Source organism: Brienomyrus brachyistius, chromosome 14 (genome assembly GCF_023856365.1).
Source record: "Brienomyrus brachyistius isolate T26 chromosome 14, BBRACH_0.4, whole genome shotgun sequence".
Classification (NCBI taxonomy): Eukaryota; Metazoa; Chordata; class Actinopteri; order Osteoglossiformes; family Mormyridae; genus Brienomyrus; species Brienomyrus brachyistius.
In genome coordinates this window covers 24873283-24890465 of record NC_064546.1, presented here as the reverse complement: position 1 = coordinate 24890465, position 17183 = coordinate 24873283, and the positions used below count along the sequence as shown (strand labels likewise).

The window sequence follows — 17183 nt, the reverse complement described above, 5'->3', positions numbered from 1 at the left end:
GCCTGTGCACTGTGGTTTTTCCGCATATAGCATGCCAAACAGTATGGTTTAAGTCCACAGAATGTGTACTAGGGTGTGTTTTGTGATTTTAATGAACTACCAGAGCAGGGAAAGTGTCAGGCAGGGGGCGCCCAAGCAGGGGAGAAGCAGGTCAGCCCGCCTGCCAGCCTTGAAGCAGCACGCAGCGTCTTTTTGGAGCCTTTTCCTCAATAAGGAGAGTGGGACAAGCTTTGCCTAACAGAGCACTTGTGTTTGCCTGTCATGGATCTGACTGGGCAGTTCCACAGATGCATTACATCACCTTTGACATGAAAAAAGTCTGGCAAAGAGACTCCTTATCCACAAAGCTACTTAAAGACAATAACTGCAAAAAAGCAGAGCCTGAAACTGGCCCTTGAGGATCAGTACTGACACGTACTGTTGTTTTTTTTTTTGTAATATCACAGTGCCTACATGTTAATTTGTCTCATCCATCCAATAAATTCTCCATGTTACTCTAACATCAGCACTGCAATACTGTATTTGCTGAATGTTTGCAAAAAAATTTTGCATTCAAAAATGTTTGCATTCATGAGGCCAGTGGATATGCCTGGAAACGTTTGGGATGAACGATGGCGTCCCTGAACACGCTAGCTTCGCTTGGGTCGACACGACGCGGTGAAGTCTGTGTCGGTCCTGCGTGTGATTCCCAGCAGAGCGCTTTCCGAAAGCCCCTCCAAGACCTAAACGCTTACCGCAACAAAACGGGACTCCTGGAGGTAATTGGTCCCAGCGAGCCATGTTTCTTTGTGCTTTGTTTCGCCTTCCCCTGCATCGTTTCCACGGCGCGTACGAGGGCATTTAGGCGCGGTAATTTTTCAGATTCCATCCCTGGAAACATTCATTAAAATATGGTTAAAGGTGTGTGGCTCCCAGCCCGAGAGCATGTTTAGCCAGACCGAAAAACGAGGTTAATGCGAGTTAGGGTTCCAGTTTCGAAGCGAGCCGTAAAAAGTCAGTGGCATCGTTGATGTACAGCGTGGAAAAAAAACGGGTTCCTGTCAAAGGCCTGGAAAAAAATAGGGCACAGAACGGCCCGGAATGAGGCTGTCCTCACACTTAGCAGCATCCCTGGAGTAACTTAATTTTCCGACTCATAAATAACATATCCAGTGAAGTAGCCATAACTTTTTGCCATGTGACCATGTCAAGGGGTCAGGAATGCAGGCCATTCACTGGCCCTGAGAGCTGATCGTACATGTGACACATCTTACTACCGGCATTTTGAAGACCTTAAAAATACCCTGATGTGAAAGGCAGTGATTTTTTTGTTTCCTCCTGAAGAATAACTGGTTGTACCAGTCAATGGGAAAATCTGTTCCACCAAATCAAACAAAATTCTGTGCTGAAATTGCATTGTGTCGCCCTCCCGCTAAAAACACAGTACGTGCAAAATTTAAATTCCCAGTGAATGATTAAAAGTTTCCCACATCACTTTCCGGTCCAGCTGAATAATGCCACAGTACTTTAAATCGGTTAGTTTGAACACCAGTAAAAGTATATTTGGATTGATAGCATTCCATTTGTTTTCCATAGTCCACAACCAACACAGTATGTATAGCCGAAAAATCACAGAAACTTTACAGTGAGAAAAAGATGCCCGAGCAAGATTTTAGTGATCTTTTTAAAGTAAAATATTTACAGGTGTGGATTAATAATGTATATTACATTCCGTTTTTATGGAGGCCAACGCCGAGTGGCATTCATCGCTTATTTAAAAGCCCCCCACCCACCGGGATGGGGGAAATTCCACACGAAAACACAACTGGATGGATGCCACAATGCTTACGTGAAATTAGCGGGCCTGGGCAGCGGGCCTGTATTCCAGGATTACTGTACACCTTCCATTTTGGGTTGCTGTGTATTAATGCAGCAGCGGTGAATGTTTTGGGGATGCGGCGACTAGCTGGAGACCAGCTTGAGACACTGCGCGTTGAAGCTGTCACCCTCTCGGCAGGCCACCGCCTCCAGCAGCGCCTGCTTCTTCTGCGTGCTGCGCGACGACTCCAACTCGTACATAGTGGTGAGGTTGAAGAGCACACTCTCGTGCAGGTAGAGAGTCGGATCCCGCTGCACCAGTCCCTCCAGCTGACCTAGGGACTCCTTCAGCCTGCCCAGGTACAGCAGGCACACCGCCGCGTTGTTATTCGCCTGGGGGACAGCGAATCGCGTGCAGTCATTTTTTTGTTTTTTTTGTTTTGCATTTGTGTGCATCCACCACGCATGCATGACACTCAGAAATGGAGCGCCGCCTTCTGTGTAGGTGGCTGATTAAGAAATAATATGGTGGGTGGTGTGTGACTCAGCGGGTTAGAAGGCTGAGCCTGTGATCAGAAGGTTGCTGGTTTAAATCCCGGAGTGATTGTACCGTTGGGCCCCTTAACCCCCAGTTGCCCCAGGAAGTGGCTGAACCTGCTCTCTGAAAAATGTATGTCGCTTTGGATAAAAGCGACTTAAATAAATAAGATGCAAATGTAAACGTGTCATTATCCCAGAACACTTATATGCCTCATGGATTACAAAATGGAAAACTTCAATTTCCATAAGATTTTGAAATCTACCCCTGCACTCTCCAAGAAAGGAAAGGTTTGCAATAACACCCTCCTCAGACTCCCTTTCCTTCTCAGAATCAATGTTTGCTTGGCACAGGGCAATGTTTTTTCGCTACTCTGCCTTTCAAAGCTGCTCGCACGGTGAATAAACGCGAAACAAACATGAAACGGCGGAAAGGTACGTACCACTGGGTTTTTGGGGTCGATTTTGAGAACTTCAGAGAAAGACGCATGGGCCTCGGCATAACTGTTCTGACTGAGGTATACGAATGCCCTGGAAGAGAGTGGAGGAGAGCCCACGGGAAAACCCCCCCGAGACTGAATCACGATGATAAAGGAATCCCTGATGGAATTACTATGCAGCCACACACAAACGAGACAGACAGGCACAGAGACTGCAAGACAGAGACAAACAGGCAGCCAGAGAGATGGAGAGACAAAGAGACACAGAGAGAGCGAGAGACAGACAGAGAGAGCGAGAGACGGACACAGAGAGAGCGAGAGACGGACACAGAGAGAGCGAGAGACGGACACAGAGAGAGCGAGAGACGGACACAGAGAGAGCGAGAGACGGACACAGAGAGAGCGAGAGACGGACACAGAGAGAGCGAGAGACGGACACAGAGAGAGCGAGAGACGGACACAGAGAGAGCGAGAGACGGACAGACGGAATTTTCCAGACTGCGGCTAAAGCGGCCACCTGTTTGTTAGGATGTAGGTGTCCAGGCTTTGGCTGTCCCCCTTGGCCTGACATGCCGTCTCCACTTCCTGGAAGTACTTCTCTGCAGTTTTGATGTCTCCAATCTGAGGTGTGAATAGAAACACAGCCAAACATGGCAGATCTGCCAGGTGCTGTAGTGGGAATATTCTAAAAATACAGCTAATCTCAGGACGCGCGAGATGGAGGGGACGTGGAAGTTCAGTGGAACCGCGGCTGAACGGGGCATCACCGGGGTATTCGTATGGGTGGGGTGACTGATGACCGACCCCACCCCCCAACCCGGGAGAGAAACATGACCACATGCACACATCTTGATCCCTTAAGAACTGCTCTGGTAAAATGATTACTGCATTAATTAAAAGCAAAAATATTTTTTAGCATTAACAAACATTAATGTTTACATATTTTCTTTAATAATAATAATACATTAACTGCTGATGTACTGTGGATAGACAATCAATTTTTGCATGACTGTCGAAATAATAGTACAATCACTAAAGATGAAATTTGGGGGCTGGGGGGGGGGGGTCACCTGCAGGAATATCCTCCCAATGCCACTGAGTAGCTGTGGTTTCCGTTCAGGCTCATGCTGGACGATGGAGTTGTACATCTCTACAGCCAGCACGTAGTCCTGGGGGGTGGATATAGAGGTCAGTGAGTGACTGAGGTGGGGGGGGGGAAATCAGTGACAGCAAACGAAATTCCCCAGGAGGCACCGGACTTGAATCCAAAGCCAGGTAAGCGCTCGGATTGATTACTTTTTCTAAAAAAACAAAGATTGCCATCAAACTTGCTAAAAGTTAAGAAACGCGTATTTCACATTGAAAATGAAGGAACTGAGGCAGGAACACATAGCGCGTGTGCTCAGCAGTGACCTCCATTGGACAGCAGATGGCGCTGTGACTCACCACAAAACACAGACGAGCCTATCCGTGATTCACCGGTGCCAAACAAAGAGGTTGATTAGCTGGAGCAATCAGGCGCCGGAGCCTTTGCGCTGCTCCTGGCTTGTAATTAATAATCAAGGTTTGCATCGTGTCTTTGGAGAATAAGGCAGGAAGGAGGCGTGGGGCAAAAGCGACCCGGAGGAGCACAGCCATACCCATCGGGGTGCGAGAGGCGCCACCTCACCTTGGGGATGGGGGGAGGGCCGGCTGCCTGCCACTTGATTGGGGACACTGTGCTCAGCAAGTCCTCTGTGGCTACAGCCTGCTTACTGGTTAGACCTTGCGTAATACTGGTTAACTCCCATGTACTGATTAGACACTGTGTACTGGTTACCGCCCACATACTGGTTAGACCCTGTGTAATGGCTACTAGTTAATCCCTGCATACTGCTTAACATCTATGTATGGAGTAGACCTTGCATACTGGATACAGGTTACTGCCCACAAACTGATTAGACAGGTTAGCACCCATGTACTGATTAGACCCTGGGTACTGGGTACAGGTTAGCACCCATGTACTGATTAGACCCTGAGTGCTGGGTACAGGTTAGCACCCATGTACTGATTAGACCCTGGGTACTGGGTACAGGTTAGCACCCATGTACTGATTAGACCCTGAGTACTGGGTACAGGTTAGCACCCATGTACTGATTAGACCCTGAGTACTGGGTACAGGTTAGCACCCATGTACTGATTAGACCCTGAGTACTGGGTACAGGTTAGCACCCATGTACTGATTAGACCCTGAGTACTGGGTACAGGTTAGCACCCATGTACTGATTAGACCCTGAGTGCTGGGTACAGGTTAGCACCCATGTACTGATTAGACCCTGGGTACTGGGTACAGGTTAGCACCCATGTACTGATTAGACCCTGAGTACTGGGTACAGGTTAGCACCCATGTACTGATTAGACCCCGAGTACTGGGTACAGGTTAGCACCCATGTACTGATTAGACCCCGAGTACTGGGTACTGGTTAGCACCCATGTACTGATTAGACCCCCAGTACTGGGTACAGGTTAGCACCCATGTACTGATTAGACCCTGGGTACTGGGTACAGGTTAGCACCCATGTACTGATTAGACCCTGAGTACTGGGTACTGGTTAGTGCCACATAGCGCTGAAAGCCCCCTGAATTGACGCACCATGTGTACTGGGATCTTGCTCCATAAGCTTATGTTTAGATTACTGGAAGCTGGCCAGCTAATAATGAAATGAGGCTGGTTTAAGCCTGGGGGGGGTTACAAGGTCTCGTGGCTTTAATATCGCAGAGGGGTCCCACTGCCATCACCATGCAATGACCCCATTGCGGATCATCCTCCTGACTCACTCCCCCACACGAAGGAGCATCTTCCTCTTCCCCATCTTCCTCGACACCTTCACCATTAACCCCATACCTCAGGTTCCGCTCCGTCACACGCCAGACGCTCACGCCGTCCCATAATCCTCTGTTCCGCCGCCGGCTTCGCCGTTCCCCCAACCCACACACTCCCCGTGCATCCTGGCCCCTTGACGTGACTCCTACCCTCTCAGCCTCCCTATTATCTACACAATTTCTGGCTCGCATCCACCACATATCCCCCTCCACAGCTCAAAGGAAAGGGAAGGGGGAGGAAACAGAAGGCGCGCGTATGCCTGGTAATACGGTAACCCTGCAGCTCCCCGCCGCCCACGTACCTTCATCATTAGCAGACAGTTTGCCATGGAGTACATCACTCGGCACAGACGTGACCTCCACAGCTGAATAGAGGCTGCAAGAGACCGGAGGAGCTTCAGAGACAGTGATGGCAAATTGCAGTGTCCCCCCCCCCCCCCCACCACCACCACCTTCTTTCCCTCCCGAACCATCAATTATTTGTGTGAGAAAAGGGAAAACATGCAGGGGGGCCGGAGGAGACGACAGAGCAGCCCCCCCCCCTCCCTCATTCATTCCACGTTTGCTGCCTCTTCTCATGCCGCGGCAGTGTGAGGATAGGGAATTATGGGTGATTCTTCAAAGGGCTCCCGCGAGGGGGCATGTAACTCCGCCACTGAACACCGGGGGGCAGCCAGGAAGAGCAAGACCAATGGATTTTTTTGGGTGCGGGGGGTGGGCAAAACACCCGCGCGCAGGAATATTAAAAAAGGCATGTCCGCATTTCCCTGCATGATCGGGGGAGGAAATTATAGACTAAGTCGACAGGATATGCAAATGTTGGAAATAATGTCCCCTTTTTTTTCCAGATCAGCCAGATGTCCCTGCGTGCAGGCAGGAGCATCAGACAGAAGGGGCCAGCTGGGGCGGGAGCAGGGCTGTCTGGCGGAGACCTGGGCGCATGCCAAGGAGCCCGGGCGGGGCAGGGGGTGGCAGAGCAGATCACAGGGAGGGTTCTGTGTGTCGGCGAGACTGGAGGAAGAATGAGCTAAAGTACCACCCTGCCTACTTGCGGGGAGCGGTTCTGGGGTCAGAGGTCTCCGCTTGGCCTCCCCCCACCTACACCTATGATGCTGCCTTAACAGACGCTGCCTCTCATCTCTGTGTCCAATCGCCGCATCCAAAAGAGGGAACACAGGACTACGGGGTGGAAGTGGGAAAGGTCTATTTTTACAGCGACTGACCAACCCACAAACTGTATAAAACACTATTTTAGATTTGCTATTTTAATTGTTTGGTTGTTTAATTGCACGATAAACGTACAGCATCCTAAAGCAGCTTTCTCTTAGCCGGGAGAAGCTCTGTCCCTTCTAAGCGGCTGACAGTGTGATTTAACTTGTTTCTATGCACCTGGCACATTTTTGGATAATAAAGTCAGTGGGTGGGTAGATGGCTGGACGGACATACCTTGCCTGTTCTCCTGAGTCATGCTGATCATGCTACCGTCCTCAGCTGAGCCCTGCTCCAAGTTGTCCAAAATCTGTTTGGAAGAAGCGCGGAGTCGAGTGTCATTCGGTGGGCCTCCACCTCCACCCTCTCCCCTCCTCCCCTTCCCTGCCCCAAGCCCCTGCTCACCTGCCAGCATACTGTCTTCATGCTGTGCAGCCGGTCCAGCGACTCCTGTGGCTTGCCCAGGTACTGGGGAAGGTCGGCGTGCAGGACCCGCATGGAAAAGGGCACCACGGAGCCTGAGGGAGGCGGGGCCTCGTCAGAGCGGTGCAGTATGGGAAACAACTCCGCCAAATGGAAAACGAACCATTCATCGATATCCCTATAGGACAGCATTAGCTATTTACCTAAAGCTACTATATCTGCACACGTACTGTAGTGAGTGTTTTTCATAGGAGATGTTCAGCTTTAATACCCCACTATAAGGTACAGCAGAAAGATCCCTTCTGAGATTAGAAAGTTGACTTATCAGGTTACAGGTCTTTCTGCTACTGCCACCTACTGCTAAAGTAAACTTTGCAGTAGCTGAATGGAACTAGAACCAACCCCCCCCCCCCCCCCCGAAAACCCTGGTGAGGTTCAAATCCCATGAGCTCCATCCACCTGATCTCCATGACAGGAGCGATGCATCCGAGGTCCTGCTTTCAGGAGCCTCTCACGCCAATCGGGTTGCATCTTTCAAGGTCTGGCGAGTCATCATCCACGACAACTGCCCCCCCCAGAATCGTGGGGGTGTGCCTTTCTGCCGAAACCGGGAGGGACTGTGCTGAGAACGGCCGTCTCCTCCACAGGGGCTGCAGAGCGGCTGTCAGTCCCGGCAGACGGCAGACTCCCCACACACCCTCGCTGAGGGATTCTTTATTTCTTACTTTTAAAGACGTTATCTCTCCTCACCGACTCGCCCCTAAGCGGCGTGAAGAGCTGTACAGCACCTGCTTCGGCAAACACGTCCGTCACGCGGCAGGGCGCCTGACGAGCGGGGCAGGTATGGGTGAACACCCCCTCCCCCCCAGTATTGGTGCAGGTGCAGGCTGGGTCGCCGTGTTCTCGCCCGAGGCTCTGAGCTCCTCTGAATTCAGCTCCACACCCCCCACCGCCCCAGCACCGCGAATGCTGCACTGATTAGCATGAGCGCCCCACGCCTCTCCAGCGGCTCCTGAGGAGGCCTCCCCTCGCCCCCCCTCCCCTCCTCTCCCCCCCACCGCCTGTCATTCTGTCTGTCAGACTCTCTCCCTGCTTCCCGTCTCCTTTTCCAGAAGCTCCTGTTCCTCTCTCTTCTTCTCCACCCATCTGCCATCTCTAACTTTCTGTCTGTCCCTCTCGCTCTCTGCCTTTTTCGGCTGTTTCCAGTCATCTCTCTCCATCTCTGCCCCCCGGTCCACGGCTCACCTCGGCGCCCAGGGTAGGCAGTGGGGTAGTACTCGTAGTACAGGTCTGGCTGGTCCAGGTTGCCAAAGGCCTCGAATTCCAGCTCAGCGTTCTGGAACAGTCCGAGCTTCGTGAGCAGAGCCAGGCGTACGAACCACAGCTGGGGGGGACATGAATGTCATCGGCTTCTCAATCTGACACAGCAGGCAGGCATGTGAGTGTGTGTGTGTGTGTGAGCGTGTGTGTGCGTGCGTACGCTGACATTTTACATGCCACTTCACGGTCCCAGCACGCCTTCGACAGGAGAAAGCATCCTTGGGGGAGCCTGTAACTTGGCGTATGACACGGCTACCGCATTTACAGAAGGGCAGGAGGGAGGTCCGGAGACTCTCCGACGCTCTGGGGTGACGCCCTGGACCAGTCGTGCGTCATACAGATTCTTTAAGACCAAGTCTAAAAGACACACGATGCCTGTCGCATCATAATTGCGTGTGACGTGTGCTGTAAGACAGTATATGCAGAACTGCAGGGTTCTGCATATGCAGTGGAGGGAACACTGGACAGGACAGTGGATACCCAATTCATCCTTCCGGGGAAATTTCCCTCCATGCTCTCCATGAGACACACAGACACACATGCAGGTGAGAGCAGACTTGGGGGGGGGGGGGTCACAGCACAGGGTCAGCCAGCGTGCAGCACCCCTGCAGCTGGGGGTTAAGGGCGATGGGCTTCGAACTGGCAACCTGCTGAGCCAAACAATGCCCCCATGGGGGGGAAGGAGGGACCAGGCAGACTGGGGGAGCAGACAGGGGGGTCGGGTGTCGGGACGTGACTCGGGGAGGGGGGAGGGTGCTCACCTGCAAGGAGTCGGTGGTGTGGGTGGTGGGCTGGCCGCTCTTGCCGTAGCCCTGGCCATGTGCCGTCAGCAAGCGGCCTGTCAGATCCACAGCAGCCCTCCAGTTCTTGGTGCTCTGGGGGGGGGGGGGGGGAGCAGATGAACCCATTAGAATAACAGCTGCTTGTTCTCAGGTACAGCCAGGGCTCTGCATCATGAAGGATGGTAAGCTAGGTGCCGGGGATGTGATCACAGCATCATCCATCACACACACCCATTCTGATTATGCTTTTTTATTTTTTTTAAACCGAGCAACTGCAGCGGGTGGGGGTGGGGTTAAGGGGTTCCGGCAGCATAGCCTCTCCTGCAGACTGGGCCACCCGCAACCCTAAATCATCATTAGGGTGGGAAATGAAGCTTAAAATGACTGTCAGCAAAACAAGCGAAAGCAGCTGCAGTCCATGGGACAGAGCCGAAAACGGCAGCCATGGTGGGATCGCGACCCGCCACATTGGAACTGAGGGTCGTCCTCCATGAATACACAGAGATGTGCACTTTACAGCAGTCCAGCCACTGGGGGGAGCCAGTGAGCAGAGAAACATTACAGCCGGGCGTCTGCGGGCAAGGTGGGATCGCAACCCAGCATGTTGGAAACGAGGCCCGTCCTGCATAAATACACCGAGACTTGCTCTTTACAGTAGTCTGGCCACTGGGGGGAGCCAGCGAGCAGGGCATCCGTGGCCATAGCGGGACTGCGACTAATAGCACTGGAACTGCGGCTTGCCCTGCATGAATATGACGAGAAATATTCTTTATGGCAGTCCGGCCACTGGGGGGAGCCAGAGAGTGGAGAAGCGTCATGCTGAGCAGGCTGCCTTCCGCCATTGCCCTCATCTAGCCCTCACACCTCACGACCGCACAGAACCCCTCGAATCCCCCCTGGCCCAAACTCCCAAAGCAGCATCCTCCCTTTTAAAGACTGCTCTCTCCGTAATGGGCTAATTACATACAGCGTCCATCCCAAAAGCAGCCGAAAGTTAAATGTAATAATTAATATGAAGAAAGGCCATTAAGAATACCAGGTAATTAGCAGGTGGGTTAGGGATGGCATTTGATTACAGCTGAGAGGCACGTAGCCGGGGAGGGAGTTACATCTTAGCCTCATGTCAGTGTGCAGTCCCACAATGCCTTTCTCCGCTTAAAGGCAGAGCAGCACGAGTGACATTATGGGGTCGTATCGGTGTCACGGATCCCATCCATCAGGCTCTCTGAGCGCACCTCCCAACAGAAGAACTTGTTCAATGGGTGGGGGGGGGGGGGGGGGGGTGGATGAACGTCATAAGGAAGAGGGGAAGGAGAGAGGAGGAGGAAAAGAGACAGGAAAGGGAACTAGCATTCTCACAAATTTTAAAACTTTAATCATTTTTAATTAGTACCAAGACCGCGCTTAATAATACAGCGATATGAGATAAAGACGGAAAAAAACAAGGGAAGGGAGGAAGGAAAAATAGGGAACAGAGAGCAAGAGAGAAAACAGGGTCTGAGTTAATGAAAGGATGCACTGCAGAGAAGCAAGGCAGAGTGTACAGAGAGGGGGTGCCGCTGGGCCCCCACGGCAAGAGCAGCCCTCCTCCCACGGCCCGCCCCACCGCTGGCTGCCCGCTACGCATCAAACAGCTGGGCGCGGTACCGCCAGCCTATCGAGATGCGGGTCAGGTCCGCGCTGGCCCGCCGTGGGACCGTCAGTGTCAGTGCGCGGGTGGGGGGGGGAAGGGAAGGGCTGCCCCCCACATTAAAAATGGATTGGCCCATGTCAGAGACTGGTCCTTTCAATTAAAACAGGAGGGATAAGAAAACACAGAATAATGGGGGGCGATTAATTATTAATCCACTTTTCCCATTTCCATACTGCTCCGGCCGCCGTGACAGGCAGGACATTCGAGGCGGGGATGGATTGGGGAGGGGGGGGACAGGGTCGATTTATCACGCTGGGTTCCACGGACTCCTCCGGAGGCATGTTTAGGATGCGACGCCAACTGCAGCGCCCAGCACCCCCCTCCAGAAAGAGAGGAACTGAAATATGACCACGGATCGGTATCTGCAGTGCATTAAACTCAAAAGACCGGTAGAGGAGTCTAAATCCACCTCCCCCCTTTCCAAAAAGCAGGTAACGGAAAGCATATAGTGGGATAGGGGAGTGTCCAATCATTCACCAGCGGAGCGGAACCGGCCAAGGACTTTTTCGGGTCGAGTTGCCTTGGCAAGGAAACAGGCCTTTGCCCCGTCTGTCAAGAGGCCCCCCCCCCTCGGAGAAACAACTTCACATAAAAATAAAGGTAAACAGAAGCAGTCAGAAGCACCCAGCGTGCCCTGGCAGGGAGGCACCCCCAGTAAGCAGAGGAGCTCTGTGATCTGTGAAAGGGCGTCACACGCCAGTGCCGTGCCCGCGGGATACCCCACAATGGTGGGCACCACAACTTAAGGTATCAGCCTCAGCAAGGCAGCCGAGTCCTACGATGTCTGTGTAAGACGGGTAACAAGAGCATGCCACCCCCCACCCCCCCCAAGGACGAGCAAGGACCAGCAGAGGGTCTATGGCCCAGCTCGAGAACAGCTGCTTCTCTGCCACACAGAATAATCAGGGCCTTGCCTTCCCTCTGAAATCACGAGGTGGAGTGACGAGGGACACGTTCCCTCCCCGTCAGACATATGGCTGGTGCTGGCCAAGCCTGGCCACAAGCCCAGTACCGCCCATCAGGAAGCAGAGAGGTTGTCCGCCCTAGATGGAGGGGTGAGGGGCAGCTAATCTGAGCCACACCCGTACCGAGAACCTGCCAGAGGGCAGGGGGAAGAACACGGTGGGGGAGGGGGCCGAGGGCCTGGCAGGGGGGCAGAGATGACACAAACACAAGCCACATTTCGCAAAACGTGACACCGTCTCAAATGCAGGTTTCAGATCAAACCAGACTCACTCTTCCATAGCCAACACGTCCATCCCCCCCCCCCCCCCCCCTCTCTCAACACGGCGCGGTGACTCACAGGCTGCGGGAGTCTGCCTCGCCGTGCTGATGCCGGATTACGGCGCGCGGCTCGGCTCAGTATCCTGCTGCGGGGCAAAACAGGGATCCCCCACCCGCAGACTCAGGGCCTGGTGTCGGCTGGGGCAGGGCAGTGGCAAGCAAACCGATCTTTTATTTACAAATGGCTGACTATCCGGATGCTGGGGGGTACACCTCTGGGGGGGGGGGGTGGTGGGTAGTGGGTGGATGTTCAGGATGCCCGCGGAACGTGTCAGAGAGAAGCTGCCCTGTCGCTATGGCGATGGTTCGCCAGCCGCCTGACAGCTGCCTGTGGGCTCTGGGGGAGGGGGTGGTACAGCATACTAAAGATGAGCTCTATGGCGAAAAAGACAGGAAGCTCACATCGCAATGCTCTTACACCCCCTGCTAGTACAAACTGCGTATTACAATGTGATAAGCAGGTCACTGGATCAGAACCGGCAACAAAGACCGGGCAGTTCCCATTCAGAAGTTAGCTCCGCTTCCCCGTCACTGCTGCTCATATTGCCACGTCGTCCGGACCTGACGGAGAACCAACGCAGAAGCCTTAATTAATCAGCGCCTTTCAGGAACAGCCAGATCCCAGTCGGGGGACACCTCATTCTACCGCTCGCGGGCCTCGACTCCAAGGTGAACAGGCGGGGGCGTCGTGTTAGCGAGGTGTCACACTAAGCGGGGACAATGTGCCCCCCTCCACCAGGCCCAAAAATACACAGCCACATCACAAGCTGCACTCCGGCAATTTTAAAGCTGGCTTTTTTCATCTTCACGGGCAATAACTGTATACCCGTGCTGAGGAAGGGATTTAACAGGGGGGGGAACGGGGGATTTCAAGGTGCACAAAGAGGGGGGGGGAGATTACCCTGAAAGCTCACCTACATTTAGTGGATGCCTGGCTGCTGTATTTTCGAAGCACCATCTCTCACAGGCCCATTTTTTAAACTGATTATGATTATTTCTCTAATGTCTCTCGCTGCGTGAAACCGGCTGACATTTTAACGAAGGCACTCCAGCCCCGGGAGGGAGCCCCCACACGCTGGGAAAACGCATTTGTACCCACAGAGATCTGCATTGGGCTCTGCCGCTGTTGACCAAGCCTGAGGAAGGGGTCCGGATCACAAACAGCCTGACCAGTGGGTGTCGGATCTGAAACTGGGGGGCTGTCTCACGGAATGCAGGCTAACATCGCAGATACGCAGCACACAGCGCACCCCCCCTTTTTTTTTTTTTTTAAGGGGAGGGGGCATATTTTAAGGATTTTGAGAGTTTTTACAGGGGCGACATAATGCAGAGGCTGCAGGCTTCTTAGCGCGGAGAAAAACAGCAGTAGGGGTGCTCTGCCCCTCTGTGGGGGAGTGCATGATCCAGGAAGTGCTCTGCGGTTCCTGTCTTATCCCTTGCTAAGATGATCACCCCACCCCCCCAGGCTCATGGCATTCTTTAGGTCTGATTCGTTTTGCCTCTAAACCACTGGCGGGCAGTGGCACTAAGAATGACACGGAGGAAGTTCTGACACAGAACTCGGAGCGTAACTGAGCCCCGGACAGTCTGCTGACTGCGGGGGAAGAGGTGCAAACTGAACCATCCATATGTGGATCAATCCAACGAATCCAGCCAGAAACACAGCACTGGGTGTGCATTTCACAGCGGGCTGCCATTCCGTCAATGGTAAATAATGGACAGAACCCCCAACAAATAAACACCAGTTTTGCCCTATCAGATTTCTGATATACTACACCTCAACATTTTGTATTTTATTTTTATTTATCAAAACACAGTGAGTCCATGTGGCTTAAACATGCCGACACAACAGCAATTTTCAACCAGCAAAAAATACGGATATATCCATTTTACACAATACTGGCATTGACTACCCTCTGTACATTCTAGATACTACAGTAGATGCTATATTTCTATAGTATAATTAGACTGTAATTACTTATAGTAAATTACATAGGTGTGAACTCTTTCATGCTAATTATAAGCCTTAGAACCATCATTAACAATCCTAATAGTTGGACATAGAACAGAAGTTCCTTAATGGTGAAAATAAATATAATCATCTTCAATGGCACAACCCGGGTCGCAGTTTGCTCTACATAAAGCGGCGAGATAATAAAACACTAAAGGATCAGAACATTAATAATAAGCCATTTGCTGGATGATTTTACATCCAGTTGCAGCTTGCAGTTCTAGCGCCTGACTGCAGACTCACCATCACACCCTACCATACAGGAGGCAGACAGATACTCACGATCAGCTGCTTGAGTCCAGCGAAGGACTGCTCCACCGAGCTGGCGGTGAGGACCTGCCTCTTCATGGACGCTTGTTCCCCCAGAAACCGCAGCATTAGATCCTTCACTGCATCTCCCTACGACATGGAAACCAAAAAAAAATAAATAAATCCATCACCCCCAAACTATCAGTAACACAATCGGAACTGGTTCTTCGGGGCACTTTTATCATGCTATTTCTTACAGTTTAACTAATTCCCTATTTTGAAGAAAAAAAAAAAATCTATTTTCTAGATGTGTTTCAGACCAGATTCTCATTTAACAATAGGGTCCATTAGCCCTTAAAACGTGCAATTTTTATTATGTTTTAGGCATGAATTATGCACAATTTATGGCCAATTCATTACTACGCATAATTAAAAAGCACAAGGAACTTAATTATCCTTAAGCCAGACACTCAGACAATATGGAACCAAACACAACCTCATTCTTCATTTAGTCGATGAAAGGAAAATTAAATAGTCGAGGGAGGGGCAGGGTGGGGTCACGTCGCCTAGGTTACCTGCAGGTTATCAAACCGGAGCCCCGGCATGGAGAGTCGGTCCCGCTCCACGAATACGGGACTGTGCTGCTGAGTTGCCACGGAGATCAGAACCTTCCGGGTCTCGTCGGAGGGCAGCCATGCGTCATACCTGCGGTCGGCTTCGCTCATGTTCAGCGCCGTGGCAAACGGATCGTCACTGCCAGAAAAAACGGCCTGAAGCTGGGAGAATGCCGGCTGTAGGGTCGTCCCAGCGGAACCCGGCTGGGCCGACGATTCGGGGGCAGGGGGAGCGATGAGGAGGCTGGGGGTGGTGGGTTTCCGAGGCGTGGTGTGGGGAGCCGGCGGTGACACGGCAGAAGGCGAGGGCTGGCTCTCGGCGACACCGGCCGGCAGCATGGACTCCGCGTTGGGGTTGCTGACGGATATAAAGGAGGAGGACGTGGTGAAGGAGTCGAAGAAGTCCGAGGCAGGGTTGACGTGCCCGTTGTCGGTGAAGAACTTGCTAAGGCTGGGGCTCGGCTGACAGACCAGTGGGGCCAGTCGGTTGGAGGCCTCCGTGCTGCTACTGAAGCTCGGTGACTTGACCAGTGCTGGCTGAAAGCCATCGGGTGCCAAAGCCTGGCCTGGTGCCCTCTGTTGGCTCCCTTGGCTGAAGATAGTGCACACTGGGATAGCTTCCTCCTTCGGTGTTACCTTGTTAGCACTGAGGGGCTCCTGCGACTCTGTGCTAATCGGGCTGGGCGTGTCCTCCGACGGCTTGGTGTAGTCCACTTCCCCTTCCATCGCAGACACTTGCTGTTCCTCATCTGCCGCCTCGTCCTCCAATGCCGGCGGCGGTGCCTCCACCGTTATTTTAGGCGAAACCATGGCTTTTTCTTTCGTCTCTTCCACGCGCTCTGACTCTTTGGGCTCCGAGTCTTCTCCGTCCTCAAACTGCTCCAGCAGAGACTCCATGTGGCCGGTGTCATCCTCGCTGTTGTTGGGAGAGTCCGATATCATGACGCTCTCCATCATCTGGTCGTTCAACTTGTCCAGCATGTTATCAGAAGAGCTGTCGTCCTGCGGAGTGATGAAGGCCTCGCCATCAAGGTCGATGCTCTCCTCCTGGAAGACGACCTCCGGTGGCTGAGCAGAGGACGCCTCTGAGAGTGCAGGGTCTCCGCTCTGATTGTTTCCTGTGTCTCCAACAATGTCCAGGGACATGGGCCTTGGAGTCTGACTTTCATGGCTCTCCATCGTTCGTTCCCTGCCAATAAGATCAGAAAAGTCATGTGAGTGGACTGACCAATCCACCGTAAATAAAGAATGGCTTATTCATAACACTGTATAAATTACACCGATTATCGGTGCAGTCTCTGTCAGTTCTACTACATGAAATGACTACACATCCTCCAAGTCACTAATACGACTCACCTAGACAGAAAAAGATAACACGTATGCAGACAGCATGAGTAAACAATTTAAACATGAAAACTCCACGAACGCAATAAACGTAACTCAGCCATATCCATTATAGAATTTTCTCGCTATGCTACTAACGTATTAACGAAAAGCAACAACTAGTAATGACAATTCAAGCATAAACCGAGATTTTACCTGAGAAATAAACCACACGATTAATGTTAGCTAGAGAGCTACCTAGCTGCGTTATCTGGCAGTCACGATAACCATAACATTACTGTTGAGAAGAGAAGCAAAGAGAAGCATTCTGACAGGTTACTGTGTGTTATACATAAAATATATCTTAAAAAGTCAATTTCATCGTCGCTTAATTTTCGTTTTTTAAAATAATACAAACACCTATTCAGGTACCTAATAATTTAGAGGTAAAGTAATACAACACCATCGGTTTACCTTGGGATGACAACGACAATAGGATATGCGCATGCGCAAAACTCACTGCAAGCCTTAAGTACGGAAACCCATAGGCTCCAAACTTTACGGCAAAAGGACTGCCGCTATTCCCGGAAAAAAATACGGTATTTCATACGCCATGTTCCCTTCTAACGCGTGTTAATT

The 17183-nt window shown here is 51.9% G+C and overlaps 1 protein-coding gene and 1 long non-coding RNA gene across 6 annotated transcripts; one reads left to right on the top strand and one right to left on the bottom strand.

Moving 5' to 3' along the window:
- Positions 1–1515: 1515 nt before the first annotated feature.
- Positions 1516–17074, bottom strand: trappc12 (trafficking protein particle complex subunit 12). 3 transcript variants are annotated; one of them, XM_048974408.1, is made up of 12 exons: positions 17019–17074; positions 15183–16410; positions 14641–14757; positions 9350–9463; positions 8514–8652; positions 7251–7363; positions 7083–7155; positions 5939–6012; positions 3845–3943; positions 3292–3395; positions 2778–2865; positions 1516–2190 (listed from the first exon to the last, which is right to left on the bottom strand). In XM_048974408.1, the coding sequence occupies exons 2-12, from the start codon at positions 16398–16400 to the stop codon at positions 1942–1944; spliced, it is 2388 nt and encodes a 795-aa protein (XP_048830365.1). In that variant the 5' UTR covers positions 16401–16410; positions 17019–17074; the 3' UTR covers positions 1516–1941. The 3 variants fall into 3 exon arrangements, with proteins under 3 accessions (XP_048830365.1, XP_048830366.1, XP_048830364.1); XM_048974409.1 differs by having other exon boundaries at positions 16977–17030; XM_048974407.1 differs by lacking the exon at positions 17019–17074 and adding an exon at positions 16761–16933.
- LOC125707336 (uncharacterized) lies at positions 3950–5944 on the top strand. Of its 3 annotated transcripts, none has more exons than XR_007382258.1 (4): positions 3950–4762; positions 4806–4891; positions 5064–5106; positions 5279–5944. It is a non-coding gene; the product is annotated as an uncharacterized LOC125707336 (long non-coding RNA). The 3 variants fall into 3 exon arrangements; XR_007382257.1 differs by having other exon boundaries at positions 5064–5149; XR_007382259.1 differs by having other exon boundaries at positions 5064–5149; positions 5193–5286.
- Positions 17075–17183: the final 109 nt, after the last annotated feature.